This window comes from Stegostoma tigrinum, chromosome 10, assembly GCF_030684315.1.
Source record: "Stegostoma tigrinum isolate sSteTig4 chromosome 10, sSteTig4.hap1, whole genome shotgun sequence".
NCBI classification, from domain to species: Eukaryota; Metazoa; Chordata; class Chondrichthyes; order Orectolobiformes; family Stegostomatidae; genus Stegostoma; species Stegostoma tigrinum.
The window spans coordinates 14,148,451-14,166,596 of NC_081363.1; the positions used below are offsets into that span (position 1 = coordinate 14,148,451).

The window sequence follows — 18,146 nt, forward strand, 5'->3', positions numbered from 1 at the left end:
ACAGAGGCAAATTTCAACATTAAAAGGTGTTCATTATGACCTGATTAACATTTAATTTTTCTTAAACCTTGTCTGGAATCCCAACTCAAGATGCCCAAAGTTTGCATTCATACCATAAGGCATAAGACATAGGGGCAGAGGCAGGCCATTTAGCCTGAGCCTGCTCTGCCGTACAATGAGATCATGCTGATCAGATAATCCTCAACTCCACTTTCCTGCCTTTTCTACTTGATTCCTTTACTAAATCCAAAATCTCCCCATCTCAGCTTTGAGTCTACTCTTAGATTGTGCCTGCTGGTTCTAGAGTCTCACACTATGGGCAACTTCTCTCCAACACTCTACCAAGCCCCCTCAAATCTTACATGTTTGAATAAGGTCTCCTTTCATTTCAGTAAACTTGAATGAGTACAGATCCAACCTACTCAGCGACTCCTCATAACACATTTCCTCCTTACCCATAATAAACCTAGTGAACCTTCTCTGGATTGTCTTCAATGCCAATATATTTTTTAAAGGGACCAAAATTGTTCACAATATTCTAAGTCCCTACAACTAGTGCCTTGCACAATTTTATCAAGGCGTCACTATTTTTATATTTTATTCCCTTTGAAATAAAGCCTAACATCCATTTGCTTTTCTGATCACCCACTGAACTTGGATGCTAGCTCTTTGAGATTTATGTATGAGGACTCTGAAATGCTCCTGTGATGTTGCTTTCTGCAGTCTTTCTCCATTTAAATGATATTCAGCTCCTCTACTTTTCCTGCTAAAGTGCATCACATCACATTTTCCCACATTATATTCCATCTGCCAAGCTTTTGCCCACCCAACCTGCTAATATCTCTCTGTAGACTCTATGTCATTATCACTATTTGTCTTCCCACCCACTTCTAAGTCATCTGCAATTTGGCTATAGTACCTTTACTTTTCTCATCCAAGTTGATATATATTGTAAATAACTGAGGCCCCAGCACTGACCATTGTGGCACTTCATTAGTTACAGGTCACTATCCTGAAAAGTTCTGCTTTATCACAATTCTGTTTCCTATTAGCAGCCAATCCTGTATCCATGCTAATATACTACCTCCAACACCATGGGTTCTTATCTTATTAAATATATGTGTAAATATATTAATAATGTGTGGTATCTTATCAAACTCTTTCCGAAAATCCAAATATACTACATACACTGCTTCTCCTTTACCTATCCTACTCACTACTTCTTCAAAGAACTTGAATAAATTTGTCAGTCATGACTTTCCCCTTGTGAAGAATGCTGACTCTGCTTGATCATGTTACATATTTCTAAATGCTCTATTCTATCCTTCATAATAAACAGGAACATCTTCCCAATAAAAAAAAGTTAAGATAGCTGCTAATAGTTACATGTTTTTGTCTCTCTTTGTGAATAAAGCATTTCACATTAGCTTTCTCAATCCTCTAGGACTTTACCAGAATCTAAAGATTCTTGGAAGATTCTTACCACTGCATCCACTATTTCTGTAGCTATTTGTATTGTAGCTACAGTGATATAAACTGTATAATTGATAAATTTTTTGTTGTTTGTTTGGATTTCAAAATAGTGACATGCAACTGCTGATTAGTTCTATGTTGAATTCTTAATGTTGAAAAGATTGAGGTCAGAGGCAACTTCAAAATGGTGCTTTAAATTCAAAACTTTGTCAGGGACAAATGACTGTGGACCCCTGCGGAGTTAGTAAAAAGATGGTTATACTGTTGGGTTTATAACAGGTAGAATAAAGGCCATTAGATTTGTTTTCAGTTCAAAAGAATCTAGGATGAGTTAATGTCTTCTCTTAAGTTCAGTTTGGAAGCAAGAATTTCATTTCAGTTGAGAAGACACCGAGATAGATTTTACCAGCCAGTTTACTTTCTTTCCTAGGATTAGTTTGGGCCAGTTCAAACACCAGTTAAGTCAGCACAAGAACTTACGTTTGTCAAACATCTAACCCAAGAGTGTCTGATTACAAATCTGCAGGATTTTAAGAAGTGATGAAGTGTAAGTTATCAGTTTTGTGGACAAGTTCCTGTCATCAGATTTGGAAAGGGCCCATCAAATTGTCTGCACAGTCCACAGAAAGAAACTGTCAGAAGTCAGTTAGAACCCAGAAGAAATACAGGGAGCAATCTCTCTAGACTTGAGTGTCTATAATGGATCATGTTGAGAAACAGATTGACACTTTGTGTTACGGCGTTTTTTACATCATTCTGTGGTACATTTTAAGGTAGCTTGCTTTTTGTCAAAATTTGTCTTTTTATGTTCCAAATTTCTGTTCTGTTAAAGAAAATCTACAGTTCTGTGTAAATACATATCAGTAATTAACAAAAACTATCAAGCCAGGTTTCATTTTGGAATCCGATGTCCAATAGTATCAACCTGAGACCTCAGTAACATGTGTGATGTATGTGCTCTTCTCCCCAACCACACCTCAAAAACTGAAGTCATCACAAGTGGATCTACCACCACAAATCTGACCTGACTATATAACCACTGCACTGCTACCTCTGCTGTGGATCAGGATATACTGAGGGAAGATGATAGTTTCTGCGGCATTGTCTGTAAAGTACAATGCCATGAATATGATAATTGAACTTTTGCTTGACTAGACCATTGAACAATTCTCTTGAATTTTGGCAGACATCCCCACATGTTATAAGGAAGATTCTGCTAGGTGTACACAGCTGTGTGTGCTGTTATCATTTCCCATGCCTTGGATGACACCGAGTTGTGCATCTGGTTTCATTTTTCTTATTTTGACAATATAATGATGACATAACAACAATATTTTGATGATTTTTGATTCTTCAGTGACCTCAAAAGGAAGTAGATAGTCCTCATTTGAAAGAAATGTAACTAAATTTACACACAAACTGAGGAGGGCTGGGAGAATTTATGAGTATTTTCTAGTCATGGATTAAATACGGAGGATGGAATCAGTGATGAGCGAGGTTGTATGTAACCAATGAAACACAAACACTTACTGGGACCAACATCTTACTTAATGAACGCTCGACTATAAAGGCATAGTACCTACTTTGAAAGTTTTTTTCAAATTGGCTGGACTACTGAATGTTCCCTATGAAGAAACAAAATGAGAACACTTAGGATCACAAATATTTATTTTTTAAACAAGAACCAAAGCATTTCATGATTTAATGATACATATTCCACTAGATTCCCTATCATGATGGTGGCACCAGCAGAGGTGCTCTGATCTCCCTTTTCTGCTTATCCTAAATCTTAAAATAGCTGTGTCAATTTACTTAATCTGAACAAGAATGGTCACCTTATTCTGTATTAGGTCTGTCCCAGCTGATGTTACAGTGATAGATTTTACTGTGTTCGATCCTGTAAAAAGTTACATCAATGCATGATATCTCCACAAGTATACCAAGTACTTTTTATGTGTTTAAGCTTATGATACTATGAATTGATGTGTTAATAAAGTAGCATTAGTTTGTGTATCTGCAGCTGATATTGTTAAGGTTTCAGGCAAAAGGAAATTAGTTAATTTACTCACTGGTGTGCAGCATTCCAGCTGCAATCAAAGTGATTTGTAAAATTTTTTTTAAAAAATATTCATCCTGGGATGTGGGCCATGCTGATGAGACTCAGTTTACATCTGTCACCAAGCACCCTGACAAGTCAGTGGTAAAAGCTCCCTCTAATATTGTCATCTTTGTTATGAGGATTCTCCCATAATAATGTGAAGCAGGGATTTCAATGATATTTACCCAGTGAAGATTAAGTAGCGACAACACATGTCCCAATGGAGAAGCTGGAGGTCATGGTGAACTCAAAAGATGCTGCTGCACATACAATGGTCCTTTCACTAATGGTAGTAACTGGGAAAGAACTGGTAACAAACTTTCATCTGAATGCTAAAGTTCTGTTCTATGCTGATAATGCTCAAAAAAAGGTAGATATCTAAATTTACTGCTAACGTGAAGTTGAAGGGAAAGTATTATAAATTCATTTGATCCTTTTAGACCAGTATTACTTTATTGATTTACAAGTCACTATAAAAAAACCTCCAACCACTCCGTGACCCTAAATGAATAACTTTATTTCAGTATGCATTTATTTAAGGATGGTGTGGGTTAATTTACACTTATGATCTAAATGTGCGCCTACGCTGATGGAATTGAATCCTCAAGTGACAGCATATCTGATCAAAATGCTGCAAAGCAATTCCTTCAAATCATCAAATTTATTAAGCTTAATATACATATATAAGAGATACAATGACTCACTTCGGATTCCCCGTAATGATAAAAGCAGGAATAGTAAAGTGTTGTGACTAGTGGCATGAGGAGGATGGAGGCTTTCCTGGGATGTTTCCTGAAGACCTCCATTTGTCCAGATGCCTCAATGCGTTTGTCATTCTCCTGAAAAACACAGAGCGAAAGGATAATTTCCGATCCCAAATGCAGTTTCTCACCTAATACATCCATGGTTATGTTAGCTCAGTTACCAACAAAATTAGACATATGAAATGCTCTATTTTTATTTTGCGGTTTGCTGTTCAACTAGAATCACTGAATCATCACTGAATTGTATATTCAGATCATATAGTAATGTACAATAGCCCTGTTTTTGCAATTAGTGGCAAAGGAACAGGATCTGGCCACTAAGTCAACTGTGAAGGTTTGCAGGTATTTGAGCATTAATTTACTATCAGCATGACTCTGACACAGTTTGGCAATCTCTACAAAGATCTGTGGAATGTTAATGTAGGAAAAGCAACAATTAGCATTTGTAACCAATCAGATTTAATAATTTCTACTCAAGAATTCCAAGTTTAAAGCAAGAAGTATAAATGAGGAATTATAAATTAGAAAGCAAAATAAAAAGAGCATTTAAAGATGGAAATAAAACAGAAGGGAATAAAAGAGATAGATGGAAAGAATAAAACGAAAAACAAGACACCTTCAAGACTTAATAAACTCTGAAAGAAGTAACCTGAACATGTACATTTCAAAGCCAGAGAGATTGACATTTCTTACTGTGGGTATAGAATCACATGTAGGCTAGACTGCGTAAAGATGGCAGATTTCCTCCCTAAGGGGCACTGGTGAACCAGATGTGTTTTCCAAACAATTGAAGATAACTTCTTGGCCATCATTATTAAGACAAGATTTGTATTACATACTTAACTGAAATCAAATTCCATCAGTTGTTGTGGTCTATTGCTATTCCAATGACATTGCCACTATGCTACTGTTTCCCAAACCCCAAAGATTAGAAATGTTAGATTAGAATACCAGATGCTTTTTCATTATTTTAACAAAGACTTTCACTAGAAGCAGGCAGCAGTATGGGTGTCTTCAATTAATGGGAGGGAAAAGAACAAGTCACAGTCCCTTTACTGAATAATATATTCTGATCCTTTTAATAAAACAGGTGTGTGGTCGTGTGGTTCAGCCATGAGAAGTTGTCTTGTATCTGTTCATGAAAGAGAGCCGATCTGACAAAATCTGAGGGCATTTCGTACTCTGTAACCAACTCCAAGAATTAATCTCATTGAGGAGTAGTTTTAACATGTGGTTATTGGCTGATCAGGGACAGTACAGCTCCTTCCTATATGGAAATCAGGCAGCACATTATTGTGGGCATGGGAGGGACCAACTAGTGGGTTTGGAGATGGGAAATGATGCTGGGTATAGGATATGGAAACCAAGAGATTCAACAGAAAGGGTTAAAAAAAATTCAGAAGAAAATAAAATATTTCAAATTGCCCTTACCTCAATAATAATTTGTCTGTCCAGCAGCGTATAGTGGTCCTTAACAAACGTGGCATCATCATAAGCAAGTGGAAGTCTAAAAGAAAACGTGGAGAGACAGTCATTTGGGATGGCTGTTTTAAAACTTCAACAATCATCGTCTCCCTGGGACTTGAATTAAAACAGCTACCCTGTACAAGACAGTTTGCAAAGAGAATACTTACTCACTAAATCTTTTACAATGACATAGATTTCAAGATTGTAACATAAAAAGTCTTTCATTTACATCAGTGACCCATCAAGTTCTTAAAATGCTCCCCCCTACTTAGTGAAGTTAATGTTTGAGTTAAGTTGCCCAATGAATTCGCCTGCCCTTGTGACACAAGAATATTCAGTCGATCCAATTGTGTACCCAATGTGTACATTCCAAGCTGGTAGTAATCCAGGTGTGGCACAAACCCAACATAATACATCAGAATACAAGGAAAGGAAGGAATTAGAACCAAAGATGGACCTTTTTCAATGATTCCCAAGATGGTGTCAGTGGCAGGGTAGGAAATGTTAGGTCTCTGTGCCTGTATGCTCCTGCCCGCCTGGCCAGCTGCATTCTTCTTTGCTTTTGTTTTGTTTCTTCATTTTTCTTTTGTATCAAAGATCACCTTTTGTTTTTTCTGCGGCAAAGGAAGGCCGTTGTGTGGGCCTGAGCGGCAGCAGAAAGAGAGACAGATCCAGATGTCTGTTCCTTGTAGACATGGCGGCCATGGTTTTATTGAAGACTTCATCATTGGTGGGTGTGGTCCGTTGCTCCTGGCAGCAGTGTGGTGGTTTCAGTGGTGGTTATAATGGTGTGGGCATGGTGGTTCCAGTTCACTCCTCATTGCTGTGCCCGCTTTGGGTGGCGACTTAAGTGGCAATGACTTCAGCATTGGTGACTTTCTTTTCCTATTCATTAATGGGATGAGGGCATCGTTGGCTGGACAGTATTTATTGCCCAGAGGGCAGTTCAAAGTCAACCACATTGCTGTGGGTCTGGAGTCACATGTAGGCCAGACCAGATAAGGAGGGCAGATTTACTTCTCTAAAGGACATTAGTGAACCAGATACGTTTTTTTTTAAATGACAATCTGCAATGGATTCACAGTCATCATTAGATTCTTAATTCCAGATATTTTTATTCAATTCAAATTCTACCATCCGCCGTGGCGGGATTTGAACCCCATCCCCAGAACAGTATCTGGGTCTCTGGATTAACAGTCCAGTGATAATACCACTAGGCCATTGCCTCCCCATAAGGGACTCAGCGGGTCTGGTCTGTCTCTCTTTGTTATGGCTGCGATGCAGTGGTTTCAGTATTGACTTTGGCACTGGCAGTGTGGTGGGTCCGGTCTGGAAATCCTTGCTTTGGCAGCCTCAGGGTTGGCTTCAGTGATGGTGTCCTGTAGCCATTCTAGAAACCTAGGATCCATGGAGGGAACAATAGACGCACTTTGTCCTAACTTTCTCTCAATTTTTTTTTGTAATTTCTGTAATCAAATGGCACCGAATTGTAGCTGCTTATACACACCTTACTGTAGTTTTATAAATATAAGTGACAATAAATAGCTATTCTATTCTCTTCCATTCAAAGCACTCCACATATGGTATCAGGTTTAATTTCTGTTCAGCGCTGCGTGAGCAGATCTCAGCTTACAGCTGGAGATGACTTGCGATTGGTCACCTGGCTCAGGAAGAGGGAGAACAAATATGGCCAGGGTGCAACAACTTGCAGCATATAGCATCCTTAACATAGTTAAAATAGCTTCAAGGCACTTCTGCAGGACATCATTGAAAAATGTCTGACACTAAACCACGTAAGCAGATATTAGAATAAGTAACTGAAGCTTTCATCAATGTAAAAGGAGCATTTTAATGGAGGAGAGACAGAAGACATTCAAATTCAACCTATATGACTGAAGGCAGCACTGGTAATGGTAGAGTGATTAAAATCACAAACAAGATCACATGAAGCCAGAATTGGAGGGGCGCAGAGGCTTCTAACAAGAGTTGAACATGCTACAAAGTGCACTTGTGCAAAGGTCAGGATTTGCATGTTCATCATAGCTTGTCTCAACTCACACAAAGAATAAAAAGTTGGGTGAGGTATTTGCTCACAAGATGCCACAAAACCACACCATTGCATGTGGTTGCTATCTTCAGGAAAGGAGATATAGCGGAAGGCGGCCACATTGGGGTAGGAATCATAAACTCTACTGCCAGGCTTCCAATCATCAAGTTGCACATATTTCTTTGGGACACTTACCCAATGCAATTTTTTAAATATTCTGTTTTTTTCACTTGTCCTTTGATATTCAAATGTTCCTTGTACTGCAAGAGCTGTAACCAGAAATGAAACAGTTCAACACAGTAACCATGATGAGGTAAAACAGTATTCACTGAATGTGAGCAATTTTTAGTGTTTCTAATGCATTTGCTTCAAGTATGATCAGAAAACATTTGGCAACAATTTGACAACATCATGTACTCATGAACAAACCACTCTGGTGGCAACTACAGAACAATGCAAGTGGTTGAATTCTAGAATAAAATCAGAAAATTCCAGAAAGTACAAGAGGCACTAGCGAGGGGAAAAGTATCTTGAGTGTAAACATTTAATCAGGTCCCATGTGAAACATTAACTCAATTGTGATCCTTTCAGGAGCTGATGAACCTGTTTTGTATTCATATAGCCTTCTGGTTTTACACTAAAGCTTTTGCAGATCTGTCCCTTTTGCCACAACCCAACTCCACTTGCTCGCATACCATCTCATATATTGATGCATAGTATACAGGTAATGAATCGGAGGCTGGTACAGTAACATTGCATCGATTTGAATTCTGCTGCAGACAACAATTTGACAGGTTGGGTTTAGAAATAAAAAAAGGGTTAATTACCTCCCAAGAGCCACAGGGAGATAGAGGTGCAGGTACGTAGGCAAATCACAGAGATGTGAGAGAGAAACTGGGTCACAGTTTTAGGGGATTTCAACTGTACTTACATTAATTGGGATCGCCTTAGTGAGAAGGGATTAGACAGGGTGGAATTTTAGAAGAGCATCCAGAAGGGTACTATTGTGCCAGTAGGTAATAGTTGAACAGTGCTAGACCTAATGTTAAGGAGTGAAGCTGGTCAAGTGGCTGAAGTTTCGATAGGCAAGCATTTTGGGAATGGTAACCATCTCTGAAAGTTTCACAATCATTACGGAAAGGGATAAGATTTGTGCGGAAGTTGTGTCTAAATTGGGGGAAGACCAATTTGGATATCATTAGACAGGATCTGGTGAACATAGACTGGTAGCAGCTACTTGTAGATAGGACTACATTTAGAAAGTGGGAATCTTTTGAAAGTAGTACAGTGAGAATTCAGGGTCAGCATATTCCTCCAAGAGTGAAGGGCAAGAGCAACAAGTCCAGGCAACTCTGGATGTCAAGGGATATAGGGATCTTGATAAAGAAAAAGGAAGAAGCATATTTCAGGTACAGCTCAAATTACAGCAAATGTACGGAGTTTCTTAACCAGGAAATTAAAGGACAAATAGGTCCATAAAATATCTTTGGCAGATGGAATCAAGGAAAGATCTGCAGATTTTTATAAGTATGTGAAGAACAAGAGGATAACCACGAAAAGAGTGGGACCTATTAGAGATCAAAAGGGCAATTTGCGCATGCAGCCAATGGATAAGGGTGAGGTTTTAAATGAATACTTCTCATCTGTATTCACAGAGGAGAAGGCATTGTAGCCGGAGATTTCAGTTGATTCTAGAATTCTTAAGATTAATAGGGAGGTATTAGATGTTTTAATGGATTTGAAGATGCATAAATCCCTGTGGCCTGATGAGATGTATCCCAGGCTGCTGGTGGAGATTGCTGGGAACCTGGTGGATGTTGTTAATACTTCACTGGCCAGAGATGAAGTGCCAGATGACTGGAGGATAGCTAAAGTGGTTTCTTTGTTCAAGAGCAGCAGGAATAGGCCAGGTAATTACAGACCAGTTAGTCTGACGTCAGTGATAGGGAAATAATTGGAAAAATTTTAAAGGCAGGATTAATCAATACTTGGAAAGGCAGAGAATGATCAGGGATAGTCAGCACAGATTTGATCGAGGGAGATCCTGTCTGAGTAATCCCGCAACACATCCCTCACACCCCGCCCCCGCCACAACCCCCAAAGAGGATCCCCCTCGTTCTCACACACCACCCCACCAACCTCCGGATACAACGCATCATCCTCCGACACTTCCGCCATCTACAATCCGACCCCACCACCCAAGACATTTTTCCATCCCCACCCCTGTCTACTTTCTGGAGAACCACTCTCTCCGTGACTCCCTTGTTCGCTCCACACTGCCCTCCAACCCCACCACACCCGGCACCTTCCCCTGCAACCGCAGGAAATGCTACACTTGCCCCCACATCTCCTCCCTCACCCCTATCCCAGGTCCCAAGATGACATTCCACATTAAGCAGAGGTTCACCTGCACATCTGCCAATGTGGTATACTGCATCCACTGTACCCGGTGTGGCTCCCTCTACATTGGGGAAACCAAGCGGAGGCTTGGGGACCGCTTTGCAGAACACCTCCGCTCAGTTCGCAACAAACAACTGCACCTCCCAGTCGCCAACCATTTCCACTCCCCCTCCCATTCTTTAGATGACATGTCCATCATGGGCCTCCTGCAGTGCCACAATGATGCCACCCGAAGGTTGCAGGAACAGCAACTCATATTCCGCTTGGGAACCCTGCAGCCTAATGGTATCAATGTGGACTTCACCAGCTTCAAAATTTCCCCTACCCCCACCGCATCCCTAAACCAGCCCAGTTCATCCCCTCCCCCCACTGCACCACACAACCAGCCCAGCTCTTCCCCTCCACCCACTGCATCCCAAAACCAGTCCACCTGTCTCTGCCTCCCTAACCTGTTCTTCCTCTCACCCATCCCTTCCTCCCACCTCAAGCCGCACCTCCATCTCCTACCTACTAACCTCATCCCACCTCCTTAACCTGTCCGTCTTCCCTGGACTGACCTATCCCCTCCCTACCTCCCCACCTATACTCTCCTCTCCACCTCTCTTCTTTTCTCTCCAACTTCGGTCCGCCTCCCCCTCTCTCCCTATTTATTCCAGAACCCTCACCCCATCCCCCTCTCTGATGAAGGGTCTAGGCCTGAAACGTCAGCTTTTGTGCTCCTGAGATGCTGCTGGGCCTGCTGTGTTCATCCAGGCTCACATTTCATTATCTTGGATTCTCCGGCATCTGCAGTTCCCATTATCACTGAGTAATTTCATTGATTTTTTTTTGAGAAGGTGACAAAATACATTGATAAGAGTAATGCAGGTGATGTGGTTTACATAGACTTCAGTAAGGCCTTAAACAATGTCCCACATGGAAGGGTGGTCCAAAAGGAATCCAAGATTGCCTTACAAATTGGATGAAAAGGGCTATGCTGGAGGGTTGCTTTGTAACTGGAAGCCTGTGACTGGCGATGTACCACAGGGACTGGTGCTGGGACCCCTGCTGTTTGTTATGTACATTAACGACTTGGATGTGAATATTCAATGTATAATTACTGAGTTCGCAGAGTACACTAAAAATGATGGTATTGTTGATACTGAGGAGCGATAATACCACTTGGCCATTGCCTCCCCAAGGTGATGCATTTTGGAATGTCTAATAAGGGAAGAATATACACAATGAAGGATAGGTTCCTAGGGAGTACTGAGGAACAATGAGACCTTGATGTAGAAGTTCATAGATCCTTGAAGATGTCAGCACAGGTAGACAGGATGATGGTGAAAAAGCCATATCAGATGCTCGCCTTCATTAGCTGGGGTTTAAAACATAGGAGCAAGGGAGTCTTGTTACCACTCCATAAAACATTGGTTAGGGCATTAATTGCACAATGTGCAGTTGTGGCTGCCACACTATTGGAACAACATGATTTCACTGGAGAAGGTTTCAGAGATTCACTCAGAGGTTGCTTGGGATTAAACAATGGATATAGGAATCCTTCATTATTGTGCGCCTGGACTCAGTTTCACCCCAGGCCCCAGTTTCAGCCCAGGCCCAAAGAGACGGCTATTGTCTCTTTGATAACCAAGTGTGAAGCTGGATGAACACAGCAGGCCAAGCAGCATCTCAGGAGCACAAAAGCTAACATTTCGGGCCTAGACCCTTCATCAGAGAGGGCGATCGGGAGAGGGTTCTGGAAAAAATAGGGAGAGAGAGGGAGGCAGACCGAAGATGGAGAGAAAAGAAGATAGGTGGAGAGAGTGTAGGTGGGGAGGTAGGGAGGGGATAGGTCAGTCCAGGGAAGACGGACAGGTCAAGGAGGTGGGATGAGGTTAGTAGGTAGGAAATGGAGGTGCGGGCTGAGGTGGGAGGAAGGGATAGGTGAGAGGAAGAACAGGTTAGGGAGGCAGAGACAAGCTGGGCTGGTTTTGGGATGCAGTGGGGGGAGTCTCTCTTTGTCAGTTTGTTGGCACGCCAGTTCATTGAAACCACTTACTGGTCAGATTTACTGGGAAAACCTCAGTTAGAATGACTGTACAGAAATTTAAAGTGTCACAGCAAAGCAACAAGGACATAGCCACTTGAGGTCTGTAGTCTGTATTGTTGATAAAAGTTATACACCTCACTCATGCTACACTAAACCCTGGGGGTGTTTGATGCGAAAGTATAGGTGAGGACTTGACTTGTTTGTTTTAGATTTCATTTTAATTCACTCTTGTGACATGGGGGTCATGGTCATTGATTACCCACTTGCAGGTGGCCCAAGAGATTGGTGGTGACAAGCAGGTCTCTTTTTGAAGCCCAGCAGCATTTTAATATGAACAGCAGTTAAGATTCCACCATGTCAGTGTGGGACTGGGGTCAGATATAGGCCAGACAAGGTATGGAATGGCAGGTTTACTTTTCTATGGGACATTAAGATAATCTGACCACTCCATGGTCACTTGTACTAATGCCAGCTCTACATTTCCAGATCTTTTAAACTAAACTTATGTTCTCTGGATGACCATAACAACATTGCACCCCAAAACAGTTATTGGACTTGATCAGTGAATATATGAGTGGATCGCACAGAGCTCTGTTCTGTATCTCAAAGAAGCAGCATACTTACTGCAGCCTCTTCCGTTCTTCCCAGAGCCCTGCATTTTAAAAAAAAGTAAATTTTTAATGTCAGTCCGTCTATCATTTGCAGAAGATTTTATCCTGATTTAACCTTCCTTTTTTATCTACTTCTGAAGCTATCACTTGCTGCCTTTATTAACGTCAGCCAACAAAATTTCATTCCATTCCCACCTGAAGAAAACTGAATATTGATCAAAAGTGGGAATTCTGGCCACTACCACATTACCTTTCCTACTCCTGACAGCTATTCAAGCAATCTTGATGCTGCCTCCCTTCAGATCAGCTGAGGCGAAACTGGGAGTCAAATCTTGTCTAATTTGCTGATTTCCTTACATGTACCATTCCTTTTCCATTCTTTGCCCCATCCTACACCCAACCAGCCTTTGGAAGATGGAGTGTGGGGGTGGAATGTAAGTTTGTTTAATTTCTAGCCTTTTGCCTAACGACCTGTTGTTCTCAACTTTGGCTAAATGCTCCTGATCTCTAAGAGCTGTGCTCACTTTTTTGCGCAATTTCTTGTTTATTTGCATTATTCTTTTATGATCTATTCTTGCAGCATTTGTATTCTAAAAATAAACAAGAACAGCAAAATACAAAAAGGCCTCCTTACTTGAGCATTTCCAACAGTAGTTTCTGTTCGCCCGTCTCTTTCAGATAGTAGACAAAATGCTGTAGAGCAACCTGCCGGTACTCCAGTTCTCGAAACAGTACTTCTACAATACACACAAATCCAGATAAACATGGCAAATTGCCAAGACACAAAAAACGTCTGTCATTTCATTCTGTTACAGAGCGATATATTTTTTTAAAAATGCTCTTATCATCAGAGTTCTACCAAACAAAAATCAGTTTAACCTTTAAAATACATACTAATCAATTTCCTTTGTGTTAGATGTGAAACCACAAAATGTCACAGCACGAAAGAGGTCATTAGGCCCATGGGAGTTGTCAACTTTCTAAAAGAGCTATCCATTGTCATCTGTTCCTCTCCACTTGCCACCAATCCTTTTCCATGTTGCCTCTTTTCAAATATTTATTCATCTCCCCTTTTAAATGTGACTGAAAATTCTGCTTCCACCCACACACTTGTAGTGAACATGTCTTTTAACTATATCTGATTCAACCACCTGAGAGAGATTATATGAAGTCTGCTGCACAGGAGGATGCCAAACAACCCAATGTGCCGAGACAAGCTTCTTGTGACAGCAACACAAAATCTAATCCCTTTGTTTTGAATTTATCCCATTATATCTTAAAATATTTATTTTTAAAAAGATGAACAGATCTCTGATTCAATCACATCCCATGGTAACATATTTCACGCTTTGATAATTCCCTCCAAAAACAAACCACCTTTGGCTTCTGTCCTTAAGTATTTCCTTCTTTGCTTCGGCATAAACCTTTCAGAATTTTAATAACTTCTGTGTTTCTACTCTGCCGTCCCCATGTCAATTGAAAAATTTCTCAATATCTTAAGTCTCTCTCAAAGGATGATACAGCGCAAGAATCTATTTAGCCATCATGCTGTGTGCAAAACAGTTTCCTGGATGTTAAGTACATTTATTTTCAACTCTATGGTACAGTTTCCACTTTGGTTGCAAATTGCTCTCAAAATTATACCATAAATATGGCAGATATGTTCAAGATTTACTCAAACTCCTCTGTCTATTTGGAAAATTGTCCATGAATCAGCATAATTGGACAGCCCTTTGAAATGTTATACCTTTTCTTGCATCAAAAAAAATACAAAAAGTAGGTAGAAGTGATAATCTAGTGCTGTTTTACTCATATAACTGAAAATAGGTTTATTACCAAATATAAGCATTTTCGTTCCACCACCTGTAAGTAGCCTGACTTTAAAGAGCTGAAATTAGTATAAAACACTATGCAGAGCCACTTTCTAGTTTCACTAGTGTAATGCAAACAGTTTCAAAATAAATTAAATACATATTTAATACTTAAAAGCTTTTTTAAAATCTGCTTATCTGTGCTCTTGCACAAAAAAATTAAAATTAAGAATCACCTTGAAGGCCAGCAAAGTGAGAGATTATTGAAAACTCACAATGTCAATTAATTCAATCTGGGGTAACCAGTTAGTGGAAGGGGCTGATTTCCAGCTAAAATTTCTTTAAACCAATGTTAAAGTTTTAGGGAATCTTAAGCTTAAAAGAAGTGTCAGTATTGCTCAGTGCCAATTAAGTTTCTGTTACCTAAGGATTGAGATGTTTCATTACTTTAATGTCACTATGTAAAAAATGGCCTAAAAGCCATCCGCTCACTCGTCTCCCACAAGCCTAACCAGTCCCGCTCCACTGACACTCTCATCCTTATGAATGACTGTAAATGATGCTGTTGAGTTGATGCTTAATTTTGCTCAATTTTGGGTGATTCACACTGGAAATCACCTCAGTAAAACTCCAGTCTGATGCCTTAATTATGCTTTTTCAGAGAACTGACAGCACCACCTATGGGTAAAGCAAAAACTTGCAACATAAGATCCATTTTAGCTTAAGTGCCCCTGTGTGGAGGAAGCAAGAACAGCAATTATCACATTATTGTCACATCAATTATTAACAGCATTAATAGCACTGCTGATTAACTTCAGTAATGGAGCATTGCAGAATTACAAACTGATTGCCAAGTAGACATTTCCCTTTGAGAATCTGCTGACATGATTGGAGATACTGGCTTGGCCAAGATTGATTATGAAGGTTACTGGCTCAAAATCCTGAAGCTCCCTTCCCAAATCACTGTGGCTTAATACAGCACACAAGGCAGCTCAGCACCCCATTCTCCAGAGCAGTTAGTAATACACAATAAATGCTGACCAAACCAGCAATGTCCACATCCTCAAACAACGACATGAAAGAGTCCTGAATTTAAGGTTAAGAATCAGAGGTAATTAATTAGGAAAGAGAATATTATTTGCACGAAATATTCGCTTAACCTCAATCAAAAATTGAAACATAGAAAATAGGAACAGGAACAGGCCCTTTGAGTCTGTTCCACCATTCAATATGATCATGGCTAATCAGCCACCTCAGTTTCCCGTTGCTGCTTTCTTTCCCATTCTCTTTGACCCTTTTAGCCTAAGAACCCTATTGAAGTCTTTCTTGAAAACATTCAATGTTTTGGCCTCAACCACTTTCTGTGTCACATGAGGTAGGAGGGGTTTGGGGGGTAGCCTTGATAGGGCTAGGATTTTAAGAACACCAGATTCTTGTGAGGAAGTTGGGGAGAATGGGAACAGAATATTGCAAACAGACAAAAAGAGTTCTCACTAGAGAGCTGACAATTAAACGTCTTTTTAACCATCCCATTTATATGTGATGCAAACTTCAATGTGTAATATACCTGAACCCCCAGGTCACTCTATTCCACAACACCACCCAAGGCCCCACTTTTAATTATAAAGTCCTGCCCTTGTTTATTTACTTAATTGGACATCTTTTGTTGGATTTTAAAGCTTATTATGATTTACTGCTAATCTTTGTCACATTGCATATTCTTTTTCTTTCAATTTGATACGATCCTTAAGATCCTTAACAAATCATGACACGAAAAAGAAACACGTGCACACTTGTGTCATGGGGACTCGGTGTCAATTCCAGAGTTGTGCTACCAGAGTCTCCACATCAAAAATTCTGCACTGCTGCCTTGGAGATGGGAGAACATATGACATCAATTACTTATGGGGTTGTGACCAACAGTTTGAGAAACCCTGGTTTAGACAATCAGTTCATCAATAGACAGACTATAAATAAACAGCTTTGAAAGACAGTGTAAGAAACGCTACAGGAAAGACATTTCGGCAATCATTTAGCAAATACCAGTGGTCTAATTGCCCACAACTCAGCAAAGTGACAAAAGGCAAAATATTACTAATGTTGTAAATCGGAGTTGAAAACGCTGAAAATGTTTATCCAGTTGGGTGGCATCTGTAGAGAGGAAAAAGAAACAAACACTGACAGTATCCAGCAATATGGCAACTGGACTCGGGCTGCAAGATGCCGAGTATGACAAATGGAGTAAATTCACCAGTACTGCATTGGGGAGTGAAAGCCATTTGTTAAACTTCCTTGCACACCCAAGAGCAGCCATGATTCCATTGCGAGGTGGAACAACTTCAAGAGAGGGGCCAAAAGGACCCCTCCTGTTCCTATTTTTCATCTACAAGCTGCAAGAGTGAATTTTAGGTAGGGTGCTTGGACTGTGGAGAGCACACTGCTCATCAATCTTTGCATGACAAAGGTGACTGGACAGTTGGAAGTTCAGACATGCTAACCAGCCTCAGCCTAAACACCTCTGCCCAACCCTAAGAAACACACAAACCTCGAAACCAATTGTCACTCTCCTATTCCTCCTCTCTCAGAGATGATATCACGGAAGACCACACAAAGTTATCATTGAATATGGACTGTTACTGATGTGTAGAAGCCCAGTTGCTAAGCCACCAGAAGTGAATGATATCAGAGATAATGGGAACTGCAGATGCTGGAGAATTCCAAGATAATAAAATGTGAGGCTGGATGAACACAGCAGGCCAAGCAGCATCTCAGGAGCACAAAAGCTGACGTTTCGGGCCTAGACCCTTCATCAGAGAGGGGGATGGGGGGAGGGAACTGGAATAAATAGGGAGAGAGGGGGAGGCGGACCGAAGATGGAGAGTAAAGAAGATAGGTGGAGAGAGTGTAGGTGGGGAGGTAGGGAGGGGATAGGTCAGTCCAGGGAAGACGGACAGGTCAAGGAGGTGGGATGAGGTTAGTAGGTAGCGGGGGGTGCGGCTTGGGGTGGGAGGAAGGAATGGGTGAGAGGAAGAACAGGTTAGGGAGGCAGAGACAGGTTGGACTGGTTTTGGGATGCAGTGGGTGGGGGGGAAGAGCTGGGCTGGTTGTGTGGTGCAGTGGGGGGAGGGGACGAACTGGGCTGGTTGAGGGATGCAGTAGGGGAAGGGGAGATTTTGAAACTGGTGAAGTCCACATTGATACCATATGGCTGCAGGGTTCCCAGGCGGAATATGAGTTGCTGTTCCTGCAACCTTCGGGTGGCATCATTGTGGCAGTGCAGGAGGCCCATGATGGACATGTCATCAAGAGAATGGGAGGGGGAGTGGAAATGGTTTGCGACTGGGAGGTGCAGTTGTTTTTTGCGAACTGAGCGGAGGTGTTCTGCAAAGCGGTCCCCAAGCCTCCGCTTGGTTTCCCCAATGTAGAGGAAGCCGCACCGGGTACAG

The 18,146-nt window shown here is 41.0% G+C and overlaps 1 protein-coding gene across 7 annotated transcripts in view; it reads right to left on the reverse strand.

Annotated features, from left to right (window-relative positions):
* Positions 1 to 18,146, reverse strand: part of vipas39 (VPS33B interacting protein, apical-basolateral polarity regulator, spe-39 homolog) — a 63,948-nt gene that overhangs the window by 9,571 nt on the left and 36,231 nt on the right. For all 7 annotated transcript variants that reach the window (XM_048537373.2, XM_048537371.2, XM_048537374.2 and 4 more), the window contains 6 exons: positions 13,524 to 13,626; positions 12,903 to 12,930; positions 8,045 to 8,118; positions 5,767 to 5,842; positions 4,276 to 4,410; positions 3,057 to 3,098 (listed from right to left, as the gene is read on the reverse strand). In XM_048537373.2, the coding sequence (XP_048393330.1) occupies positions 3,057 to 3,098; positions 4,276 to 4,410; positions 5,767 to 5,842; positions 8,045 to 8,118; positions 12,903 to 12,930; positions 13,524 to 13,626 (458 nt within the window). The remainder of the gene's footprint in view (positions 1 to 3,056; positions 3,099 to 4,275; positions 4,411 to 5,766; positions 5,843 to 8,044; positions 8,119 to 12,902; positions 12,931 to 13,523; positions 13,627 to 18,146) is intronic.